This window comes from Gekko japonicus, unplaced genomic scaffold, assembly GCF_001447785.1.
Source record: "Gekko japonicus isolate JY-2015 unplaced genomic scaffold, Gekko_japonicus_V1.1 scaffold768, whole genome shotgun sequence".
Taxonomy (NCBI): Eukaryota; Metazoa; Chordata; class Lepidosauria; order Squamata; family Gekkonidae; genus Gekko; species Gekko japonicus.
The window spans coordinates 67,363-79,794 of record NW_015159733.1 but is presented as its reverse complement, the minus strand read 5'-3'; the positions used below and the strand labels follow the sequence as shown (position 1 = coordinate 79,794).

General features: G+C 47.4%; 1 protein-coding gene and 1 non-coding gene across 2 annotated transcripts in view; both read right to left on the bottom strand.

The window, feature by feature from the left end:
- CCNI2 (cyclin I family member 2) overlaps nt 1-10,916 on the bottom strand; it is an 18,148-nt gene extending 7,232 nt beyond the window's left edge. The window contains exons 1-4 of the mRNA XM_015429162.1: nt 10,652-10,916; nt 2,928-3,084; nt 906-1,040; nt 44-118 (exon numbers count right to left, since the gene is read on the bottom strand). Coding sequence (XP_015284648.1) covers nt 44-118; nt 906-1,040; nt 2,928-3,041 — 324 coding nt within the window. The 5' untranslated portion in view covers nt 3,042-3,084; nt 10,652-10,916. The remainder of the gene's footprint in view (nt 1-43; nt 119-905; nt 1,041-2,927; nt 3,085-10,651) is intronic.
- On the bottom strand, nt 700-771 carry TRNAT-UGU. The gene has a single exon. It is a non-coding gene; the product is annotated as a tRNA-Thr (tRNA).
- Nucleotides 10,917-12,432: the final 1,516 nt, after the last annotated feature.

Sequence of the window (12,432 nt, the reverse complement as noted above, 5' to 3'; positions counted from 1 at the left end):
GTGCCCATCCCTAGTCACTGTATTAAAAGCCAAACATACATACCTCATCTTCTTCATTGATTTTGGCTGCAACAACAAGGCAAGCAATCGCAATGCACTGGAGGTATTTTAACTGCGCCTGAAAGTGGGGGGATGGGGTGGGGTGAGAGAATGGAGGATAATTCCAAAGTAGGAAAAAGAATTATTACAATCCATAGCTTAAGTTCCTAAGCTGCCTAATTACAGGGCAGCATGTCGTAGAAATAATCTAACCAATCTCAGCAGTCATGCTCTTGAAGGGTAAGTCACCTGTGGGGGGATGGGTGGCAGGGGTATGCGTAACTCTAGTTATACAGCCAAGATAAAAGGGCATGGGGAAAATGTTTAACAGTCACTCCTTTATGTATTATGGGATTCACTGAGGGGATGGGACCATTGCTATTCTTGTAGCTGCTCCAAGCAATATTGTCCTCTTATTTCCATCTAAAATTAAAGCTTGAAGCTTACCCAATCTCCTTCCGCAAGTCAATGGAGATGCTGTGCTGTTGGTTTCAAAGGGAGTCCAATTGGTGTCAGTGGACGATACATGAAGCTGCCTAAGAAAGCAGTCAGACCCGTGGGTCTATCAAGGTCAGTATTGTCTACTGTTGATGGAACAGCAGCTTTCCAGGGTCTCAGGAAGGAGTCCTTCAGATCATTTCCCACTTGATAGTTTTTAACTGGAAATGCCAGGGATTGAACCTGGGACCTTCTGCACACAAAGCTGATGGTCTGCCACTGAGCCACAGCCCCTTCCTTATGGGATTTTTACTTCAGATTTGGACCTGATTCAACAGAATGTCTGTTTTGTACTCCATAAAAATAGATAATTGAGGAGGCTTTTATTGCAAGTCAAACCGACAGAGGAGAGGCCGAAGCCTCCTTACCTTCACTGATGCCAATAACCGGTTAAGAATGCTTGCAGCCAAGGCAAATGTTCCAGAGCAAAACTGAAACAGTGAGCTTAACTCTCCAATCCACAAAACAGCTTTCTCATAATAAAATGGAGGAATGTCTGTGCCCTAAAGTGAGATATGAAATAAGGCTGAATATAAAGATCATGATAAGAAATTCTGTAGTGTCGGCATATAGCATTATAGGTAAAGGTAAAGGTTCCCTTGCTCGAAAGCCAGTCGAATCCGACTCTAGGGTTGCGGTGCTCATCTCTGTTTCAAAGCCGAAGAGCCAGCGCTGTCCAAAGACGTTTCCGTGGTCATGTGGCCGGCATGACTAAACCCCAAGGCGCACGGAACGCTGTTACCTTCCCACTGAAGTGGTACCTATTTATCTACTTGCAATTTCTTGCTTTCGAACTGCTAGGTTGGCAGGAGCTGGAACTAGAGACGGGAGCTCTCCCCGTCTTGCGGCACCCGGGTCTTGAACTGCTGAACTACCGACCTTCCACAGCCTGCAGTTCAGCGTCTTAACCACTTGAGCCACCGCAGCTCCACATATAGCATTATAGGCACACACACAAAAGAGATCTTTGATTCCCCCCCCCCCCCGGATGGATTTTGAAGCTGAAAATTGTCCATTGTATCAGGACATGGGCTTGGATCCTATTTCTGCTTGCACTCCTCTTCAGCTGTTACAGAGGTGCTCCTCTGCTGCATAGTGCTTTCCTCTGGCAACAGGTGCTGCCTGGTTCATTGAAAGATGCTGGTCCTGCATGAATAAAAGCTCCCAGCACGAGAGGAATGTGTTCTGCAGCCCAAGCAGAAGCAGGGCTTAGGGTCAGCTATGGTTCTCAGTCCCTCTTCCCTCACCCCATAAGAGTAAGAGGGGTCTGATTCATACAATTAAACAAAGCAATAACAGAGTTGTTAAACTGCTAACAATGTTCAGTCTTTTGCAGAATGGAGAAGATTCCATTGCTATGTGCAATATCCATATACACACACACAGAAGCGGGAACCCACAAGGACTTGTGGGGGACATCTCATTTCCCCCTTCCCCCACTATCTCCTCTTTCGCTTCCCTGAAAACCCCCATAGCCTCTTCCCTGTTCCTGCTTCCTTTTCTCCTTCCCACCCAACAGCCAACCTACCTTTATTTGCCCCTCTGTCTTAAGTTTTCCCTCTCCCCCTCACTGGCAGCTTCTGCCTAGGAAAACTATGGCACAGTTGTGTGGTGCCAACTATTCCACCAGGCTCACTTGCAATGATAGGGACCCCTCAAGGACTTGTGGGGGTCATATCAATTTCCCCTGTATCTACCTCCCCATATTATTTCACCTTTTTTTCCTCCTAGCAAGCCCCATATCCTCTCCCATTGATCTGCCCTCATTCTCTTCTTCTCAGCCATTCACCATCCTATCTTTTATCTGCCTTCCATCTTCAGCTATATTTATTATTTATTTAATTTATACTCCACCTTTCTCCACAATGGGGACCAACACATTTTACATCATTCTCCTCTCCTGCTTTAGGTTAGGCTGAAAGTACGTGAGTGGCACAACATCATCTACTGAGCTTCCATAGCATATCTGGGTCTCCTAGACCCTACTCTGAAGCTCTAACCACTACACCACATCGGCTGTCATCGTTGGCTGCTGTTGAACAGTAGCAAGCAGCCAAGCCTAGGTGAGTCATGCAGTCACCCACTGGTTGCTGCCATGCCTGGCCCTGATGAGTCCTCCCCTCAAAGGCCAAAAGATCCTTGAAAGGGCCTTGCCTTCTTCCACTGCCTTTTACTGACAGAAACCAGGCCTAGAATGCTGTGAGTGCCTAGTAGTGGCCACTGAGGGCTTATGTTTTTTTTAAAGGTACAGGCACTCCTTTTACCATTTTGGGTTCTTTATCCAAATTTTTTTAAAAAACAAAAAAACAGGGCCTGGCAGAGGATAATTCTCATACACAAGTATGACTCAAATGTTACACTCTTTTCATATGAGGCTTGAAAGAGAATACCTTTAGTGTGAAATCTTGGAAGATGGGCACCTTCCAAATCTTTGCCTCCCTGGCTAGAGCATGCTCCAATACAAAGGCAAATTTCTCACTCTCTGAAGGCCCTGTGCACTTCATAACAGCAACTGACCAGGCCTGTTTCCTCAGTAGGAACCGCTACCTGCAACCAAAAAGAATTATTTTCCCCCAATCAGTCTAGCTCATCAAGGGTCTGCTTCCAGTCATCTCAGAGACGCACACTGTAAATATGTGAGCTTAAGAGACTGATGTCATTTTGAATGTATCTTACTGGACAACTGAGAGCACCAAGCTTTTAGTATTGGTGACAAATCTTATCTCAGCAGCTCCTTATTTCCCCGAGTTGTGCTGCGCTGATCAGAAACCGTGGTTAATTTTAATCCCACATGACCGAGTACCTTACATTCATGACACATTACTTGCCCCCCCACCCTGGCTATTGAAATTTGCAGACATAATACCACTCTGTTTTTAATCTTCTCTTCAACCCCTTTTTTGTCTATTCTGGGTGAGAAGTGGGGCATATTTTACAGCTACCATGTTGAAAGAGCTCTGTGATGCAAGGCAGCTACCTCCAAGCTCTTTGAGTTCAGCAGCTTTCCTCTAACGTCTGCTCTGTAGGCCTGGTTTATGGAAGCAGGGGAATGAGATGTCAGAATGTTGAAGTCATATAATGGACTGCACCAGGGCAGACTACAGGAGGCAGGTTAAGAACATAAGAGATGCCAATGTTGGATCAGGCCAATGGCCCATCCAGTCCAACACTCTGTGTCACACAGAGTCCAAAACCCAGGTGCCATCAGGAGGTCTACCAGTGGGGCCAGAACTCCAGAAGCCCTCCCACTGTTGTCCCCAAGCACCAGGAATATAGAGCATTACTGTGCAAGGTTTTATTTATATTAGATTTATAACCCGCCCTCCCCTGTACAACAGGGCTCAGAGTGGGTAACAACAATATTTCTAAAACAATACCTATAGAATTAAACTGTTAAAACAATTCTTACAATACTACTGACAGCTAATAAGATGACAAATGAAAGGGAAACATGACCTAGTGCCCCTTATCCAGAGGGGCAGAATAAGTATCCTCCAATTAGGCAAATAAAGGGATAACAGACACAAAAGGGGGAGGGGGGAAGGGAAAGGAGGGAGGCCAGGCTAGAATGGAAACCGTTGCTGCTCTCAAACATAAGCCTTGCAGAACATCTCTGTCTTGCAGGCCCTGCAGAACTGCATCATATCCCACAGGGCCCGGATCTCACTCGGCAGAGTGTTCCACCAGAGAAAGTCCTAGTTCTGGTTGAGGACAGCTGGATACTTTTCCAGCCAGGGATTACCATTAAGTTGTTATCCATTGCATGTAATGCTCTTTGGGGGATGTACCAGGAGAGGTAGTCCTGGAGGTATGCTGGTCCCAGACCGTTTAGGGCTTTAAAGGTTAGTACCAAAACCTTGAACACGATCCAGTTATTTGACCCAGAGCTAGTGCAGCTGGCAGAACACCAGTTGGATGTGGGCTCTGAATGAGGTTCCTGTGAGAACACACGCCACTGCATTCTGGACCAGCTGGAGTTTCCAGGTCAGTATCAAGTTTCCACAGTAGCCCTGCATAGAGTGAGTTATAGTAATTTAGTCTGGAGGTGACCGTTGCTTGGATCACTGTGGCTAAATCAGGGTGAGCCAGGAAGGAGACCAATTGCCCAACCTGGTGCAGATGAAAAAACGCCAGTCTGGCCACATTCGTGACCTGGGCCTCCATTGAAAGGGAGGTATCCAGAATCACATCCAGACTTCTGACAGTTGGCACGGGTGTTAAAGGCACAGTGCTCTAGAACTGGGAGTTGGCTCCCTAACCCCCGAATCTCCCCGGCCCATCCACAGAATCTCCGTCTTAGATGAATTTAATTTCAGCTGGCTCTGTTTCAACCAAGCAACCGTAACCTCCAAGTCCTTGGCCAAAATATCTGGAGTGGTATTCACCCAGCCAACAGATACAGCTAGGTGTCATCTGCATACTGGTGACAACCCAGCCCAAAACTCCACACCAGCTGGAAGAGGGAGTGTATGTAGATGTTAAAATAACATTGGGGAGAGGATTGCCCCTTGGGGAACACCACACACTGGCCTATAGCTACAATTGGGGCTATTGGGGGCTCTGCTCCCTTCCTTAAAAAGTCAGCCCACTTTCTTAAACGTCCCCCTGCTTCTTTCTTAAAGCCCCCCCCCCCAGTTCTTCCCAAAAGCATATAAAGGGATCCTTTACATGCTTTTGAGAAGAAGCGGGGGTGGCACACGCCCCTCTCGCTCCCTCCTGCAAGATTTAAAGGGCCCTCCAGCTGATCGGTGGGCCATGTGCTCCCCACTGATCAGCTGAAGAGCCCTTTAAATCTTGGAGGAGAGGGAGAGGGGCACGCGCCAACACCCCTCCATTATGGCAAATAATGGCAGCCCCACCAAAAAAAAATTTTGTCCCACAAGTCACTGAATCCTGGCTACAGGCCTGACCACACACCAAAGGTTATCGTGGTGAATCCTTCTCCCTTAGTGCCACCCTCTGCCCCCGACCTTGGAGAAATGAGACAAACCACTTCAAGGCTGTCCCACAGATCATCACATTGGCAAGGTGGTGGATCAACAGATCATAATCGTGTCAAATGCTGCTGTCCCATCGAATAATAGCAGCAGTGCTGACCTGCCTCTATCCAGTTGTCTCTGGAGATCTTCTGTGATTGCAATCAGTACCATCTCCATCCCATGGCTGGGCGGAAGCCAGACTGGAATAGGTTCAGAGCTGAAGTGTTCTCCAGGAAAACCTGGAGCTGTTTCACCACCGCTCTCTCAACTACCTTACCCAGGAACAATAAATTCGATACTGGGCCGTAGTTGGATGGATCAGTGGGATACAAAGATGGTTGCTTTAAGAACGGCCTCACCACTGCCTCCTTTAATTATCCCAGAAAGACCCCCAAACTCAGGGACAGATCTACGATGTCCACCGAGGGGCCCGTATTCCATCATCACTGGCTTTCACCAGCCATGATGGGCATGGGTCACAGAGGCCGGTGATAGGCTTCACAGCACCCAGGATCCTGTCAACATTGGCCCGGGAAAGTCAGCTGAGTTGGTCCAGTACCAAAACTGAAGACAGCCAAGGGACCTCCAATTCTCATACTGTATCAATGTTCAGAGGCAGATCCTAGCAGAGCGACATGATTTTAGAAGAAGGAGAAGAGATTGGATTTATACCCCGCCCTTCACTTGGAGTCTCAGAGCGGCTTACAAACTCCTTTCCCTTCCCCTCCCCACAACAGACACCCTGTGAGGTGGGTGGGGCTGAGAGAACTCTGACACAAACTGCTCTTTTTCAAGGACAGCTGTGCCAGAGCTTGTGACTGACCCAAGGTCACATCATCAGGTGCAAGTGGAGGAGTGGGGAATCAAACCCGGTTCTCCCAGATTAGAGTCCACACACTTAACCACTACACCAAACTGGCCGCAAAAAAGCTCGCAAAAGCCTCACAGTTAATTGCCAAATTTCTAGCATTTTGAATTCCGTCTGAAAGGGAAGTTAAAGACCTAATTACTCTAAATAATTGTGCTGGGCAAGAGCTAGCGGATTCAATTGAGGTCCCATAAAATTCCTTTTTGTGGCCTTCACTGCCATCTCATAAACACCTATAAGATGGCAGTGAAGGCTAGAAAGAAGTACTTTGCAGCCTCCATCACTTCTGCACGCTCACCATCAGTGCCATTATTTAGGGTAATTGGATCATTAATGCCTATTACTGAGAAAAACCAAAATGTTAGGAAATTGGGTCAGCTTTGAAGTTTTTGTGAGCTTTTTTGCAGAAAAAGTCTTGTCTTTCCACTGTGACTTCCCAGCCACTATTGATACAGTAAGTGAACTGGAGGCCCCATGGCCACCTTTGGATCTAGTTCTTGAAACTTTCAATCGGCTTTCCTGAACCAATGCTGCTGGATTCTGGGTGCTATTAGGCCAGGCCAACCACATGCCTCCTAGACCCATGTCCTTCGTGGCTGGTGAAGGCCAGCAGCAAAGGTATATGAGGCCCCTTGGTAGACATTGTTAATCTGTCCCTGGATTCAGGGGTCTACCTGGAGGGCTTGAAAGAGGCTGTGGTTGTTCCACTCTTGAAAAAGCCAATTCTGGATCCTACCGATCCAGCCAATTACTACTAAGTCTCGAATCTTTCATTTCTGGGTAAGGTAATTAAAGAGCAGTTGCCGAGCAGCTCCAGAGTTTCCTGGATGAAACATCAGCAGTGGACCCATTCCAATCTGGTTTCCACGCCGGCCATGGGACGGAGACGGCATTGGTTGCCCTCGTGGACGACCTTCATAGGCAGCTGGATTGAGGTGGGTTGGCACTGCTGATATTGTTAGATCTTATAGCAGCGTTTGATGTGGTCGACCATGATCTCTTGATCCACCACCTTGCCAACATAGGAGTCCATGGGATAGTCTTGAAGTGGCTGATCTTGTTTCTCCAAGGTCAGGAACAGAGGGTGGTGCTGGGGGGGGGGAGATGTCAACTAGACATCCACTAATATGTGGAGTGCCTCAGGGGGTGATCCTCTCCACAATGTTGTTTAATATCTACATACACCCCTTGCCCAGCTGGTTTGGAGTTTTGGGCTTGGGTGTCACCAGTATGCCAATGACATGCAGCTATACCTGCTGATGGGTGGCTACCCATCCTCCACCCCAAAAAATCTGGCCAAGGGTTTGGAGGTTGTGGTTGGATGGCTGAAGCAAAGTCGGTTGGAGCTGAATCCAACTAAGATGGAGGTTCTCTGGCTGAGGAGGAGGGGTGGCTTGGCATTGGCGAGCCAGCTCCCAGGCCTTGAAAGGGTGCCTCTGACACCAGCACCAACCATCAGGAGTCTGGGAGTGATCCTGGACCCCATTTTATCTATGGAGGCCCAGATCGCCAATGTTGTCTGGCAGGCATTTTTCCAACTGCACCAAGTCAGACAACTGGCCCCCTATCTGTCTCACCCTGACTTTGCCACAGTAATCCATGCAACAGACACCTCCAGGCTGGCTTATTGTAACTCACTTTACGTAGGGTTACTCTTGAAACTGACCCGGAAGCTCCAACTGGTACAAAATGCGGCAGCACAGGTTCTTACAGGGACCCCATGGAGGGCACACATAAATCCAGTGCTGCGCAAACTTCACTGGTTGCTGGTGTAGCACCAGATCAGATTCAAGGTTTTGGTACTTACCTTTAAAGCCCTTAATGGTCAGGGACTTATGTACCTCCAGGACCGCCTCTCCCGGTATGTCCCCTGAAGGGCAGTCAGATCAGCGGACAAGAACCTTCTGGTGGTCATCAGCTCAAAAGATATCTGGCGGGCCTTGACCAGGGCCAGGGGCTTCTCCACCCTGGCCCCAGCTTGGTGGCTCTCTCTGCCATCTGACATCCGTGCCCTGTTTGATCTATTAAAGTTTTGCAGGGCATGTAAGGCAGAGATGTTCCACCAGGCCTTTGGTTGAGGCCAGCGGTGGTTATTTACATCCACCTAGCACCCTCCCCCCATGACTGAATGCTAACACTGCCATCTTGTTCTTAAAATGTTTAAACGTTCTGAATGTTTTAAATATTGTGTGTTTATGGTTTTAACTTATCTTACACTGTATTGAACCAAACTGTTGTGAACCACCCTAAGCCCTGTGCAAGCAGGGAAGGGCGGCCAAAAAAAATTCCAATTTGATATATGAAATATGTTCTTGTAGCTTCGTCATGAGTCCATCGTCAAACTCGCTCTAGCCGTCTAAGCTCCCGCTTCATCCTCCGAAGATCCAGGGAATACCATGGTGCTAATTTGGAATGGGAGTGAAGAGAGCATCGGAAGCGATTTTGTCAATGGCTTCAGAAAGACAGCTATGCCAGTCATCTGTCAACACGTCCAATAAGTTGCCAGGAGGCATCGAATCCTGCAAAGCATTCTGGAACCCTATTGGGTCCATCAGTCTCTGTGCCACCTATGCAGCATAAATCAGCTCACCGCCTATGCAGGGAGGGGTTGGGACACCCAGATGGGTCTTCAGGACAAAGTGGTACAAGCATGGCACTGTATTGATAGCAACCAGACCCAAGTCTATCCCCTTGCTAAAGATCAAATCCAGTGTGTGGCCTGCTTGATGCTGGAACCTGAAAAAAATCTGAGAGAGTCCCAGTGCTGCCATGAAAGACACCAGGTACATGGCCTGCAAAGAGGCAACCACGTCGGCATGGAGTAGAAATCCCCCAGAACCATCAATCTTGGGAACTCCAAGGCCCAACCCGACACGGCCTCTGGCAGGCTCAGCAGGGTATCTGCCAGTGCACAAGGTACTCAGTACATCAGCCAGATAGCCAAACTCTGCAGCGTTGAGGTTGACAAAATCAATACTGGAGATCTTTGGGATCTCCAGCTCTGAATGCTCTTTCAGTTTTTTTGTGTTTTTTTTTAAACCTCCATGCAAAAAATAAAATAAAATTAACCAGTAGGGTTTGCTTGCTTACTGGTTTTCTATTTGTAAGGAGTTTATAACACATTCCAAGCATAATAGTAGTCTGACATTGCACAGGAAGATAGGTCCAGGTGGTCTGAAGCAGTAGAACAAATTTAGAGTCCAGCGGCACCTTTAAGACCAACAAAGGTTTATTCAAGGCATGAGCTTTCATGTGCAAGGCACACTTTTTCAAATACATTGAGATGGTAGATAAGGTTAAGTCCCTGTCTAGAAGTCTGAACCTTACCTACCATTCCAATGTTTTTGAAAAAGTGTGCCTGACACACGAAAGGTCATTCCTTGAATAAACCTTTGTTGGTCTTAAAGGTGCCACTGGACCCTAAATTTGTTCTATGGCACAGGACATTCTACCACATAGGCGTAATCTTCGTGGGGGCGGTGGGGCGTCAGCTCCCGCCGAAATTTTCAGGAAGGTGCTCAGCCTCCCCCGGGAGCCACCCTTGCTCCTAGCAAAGCAATGCCTCTGCCCCAGCCCCAGCCCGCCCCCCCCCCCCCGGGAAATTGGAAAGTTCACAACCTCCACTACAGAGTAACAACCCTAGTAACAGAATCAGAAGGATTCAAAGTATTCACTTCTGCCACAAACTTTTTACTAAAAAAACAAGTCACATCAATATGTCCCAATTGGACCCCAGTGGCATCCAAAAGATGGAAAGAATGATTGGGTGCCCATCTTCTGTTGTTCTTTAAGGGGCCACTTGACTTTTATTTTTTTATCTCCTTAATACCTTTGATAATGTGTTGGACTGAAACTTAGCTCAACCTCTTTTTTTGGGGGGGGGGAATAATGGGTGAAGTGCTCCTGGAATCACCGGAAACCTCAAAAACTGCTTTGCACAAAGGGGGAAAAGAAGCCCGGAAAGCAAGCAGCCCAAGGAGAGACAGCCAAACCACAGACCTCCTTCCGTTTTCATGAAAGAAAAACAACAGGAGACACATGACACTGATCATATGACTGGCTGGCACTTTACAAAAAGGAATAACAACAGCCACCACATCTGGAGAGAAAATTCCTGAGCAGAATGCCTAGAAAGTAAGAGAAACGAATCTATAGCGAACGGACATGTCTCCAAAAGCGCCCTCCCCAGGGGTGACTGGTGTGCCCTGACGTCTCTCTCACAATGTAACCCTTACATTCCTTTCCCTCTTCCCGGAACGCATCTTACCTCCCTGGTGGGGGCGGGCAGGACATTAGAAAGCCGGGCTGTTAAGTAGGGGCTTTGCCTTTCACGCCTTTGTTGTTTCTTTCATGCCGCTTGGCTCCGAGGAGGAGGAAACGTCTCTGCTGACCATAGCATTTGGGGAAGTGAATGACCCCTACTAAAAAGAAGCACGGAGGAGAGCGTAATCCCCTCTTCCTTCCAAGCCCCGGGGCAACCCTCCAGCCTCACTAGGTCCAGATCGGCATTCTGGCTGTTTACGCGCCCCTTCTGGAAGCGTCTTTTAAAGAAAGGTTTTTTAAAGGGCGGATTCAGACGGCACCAGGCTCCGCCTTTGTGCTTGGGGGTTGCTCACAGCGCCTTCCCCTGCTGAATCTTGGGGGATGCCTGAGCCTGATCAGGGCCCAGATCATGTTTGCTACGTGGCATTTTGCAAGAACCTGCGAAGGTGTGTTGGTGGGGGTCGACACTTTCTCCGTCTGCTGTTTCCCCTTGGGGGTTTAAAACTCATTCTTCCCCACGAGTGGATTATGAGTGTTTTGTGCCTAGGGGATTATTACCTACATAGTTTCTGCTTCAGGGCTGTCCCAATCTCCTAGGGGATCATTAGGATATCTTGAGCTCTGCTGAGGACATTAGTGGACTGAGCCCCCCCCCCCCTCCATGAAAACAAAACAACAGGTCCTTTTGGGCCATTCTTAGAAAGCAAATACTTAGTGATCTATGGCTGTGCTGATGCCTGTAGCAAAGTGAACTGGCGTAGGAATATGTGGATGCATATTAACCACAGATCATACCAGGGATTATTTCTTTCAAGAGTGGTGGTGGCGAACCTATGGCACGGGTGCCAGAGGTGGCACTCAGAGCTCTCTCTGTGGGCACAGATGCCATCGCCCCAGCCAGACCCAGACCATCATTAAAGTGTCGAATTCTCTGCCAAATAATTTTAAGTAAATGTAAGCATTTGGGATTGCTTTCCTTACTTTGTTTGAATCATCTTAAGTTAATGTATGAGTTGTTTTTTCTAAAGTAAAACCTCAGTATTCAGGTTAAATTGCCATGTTGGCACTTTGCGATAAATAAGTGGGTTTTGGGTCGCAGTTTGGGCACTCAGTCTCTAAAAGGTTCACCATCGCTGTTCTAGAGTCTCCCCCTCCAGTTAAAATCAGGATAAAGCCCCCACAAGATCATTATGCCCTTTTAATGGCAGCACCAACACTGGAATTTCCTTTCAGGCCTGAACTGAACTTTGATATACTTCCAGGAAACTACTTAAACCATTATGCCTTAGGAAAGCATCTGAGGACATTTTATAAGAAAGATACTATGGATAAGTTATATGTCCATTGCATGGATGATAGACCTTTTGTGAATCTTCTGTACACTGCTTTAATGGAAGAGAGATGGGATACAAATGAAGTAAATAAAGGATGCAGTCTTCACAATTTCTTGAGAATAAGCCTCATTGAATTCAGTGGGATTTATGGAACTGTGATCTTGCATATAATTGGACTGAAAGCATTATTTTTGACCTCCTAGACCACTGGTTCCCAAAATGGGAATACTGCCCCCCGGTGGGCGCTGGAACGATCCAGGTGGGCGGTAGGAGCCTTGGGTGCAATTGGGGGGGGGGTGTTGAATAAAAATAAGGGGGCAATGTATTTATTTTATTTTTATTTATTTACATGAGATTTATATACCGCCCATGACCCCTAATGGGTCTCAAAGCGTTTCACAATGTACTACACAATGTAGTTGATTCCTAACTAAGGCCACAATTTTTCTTA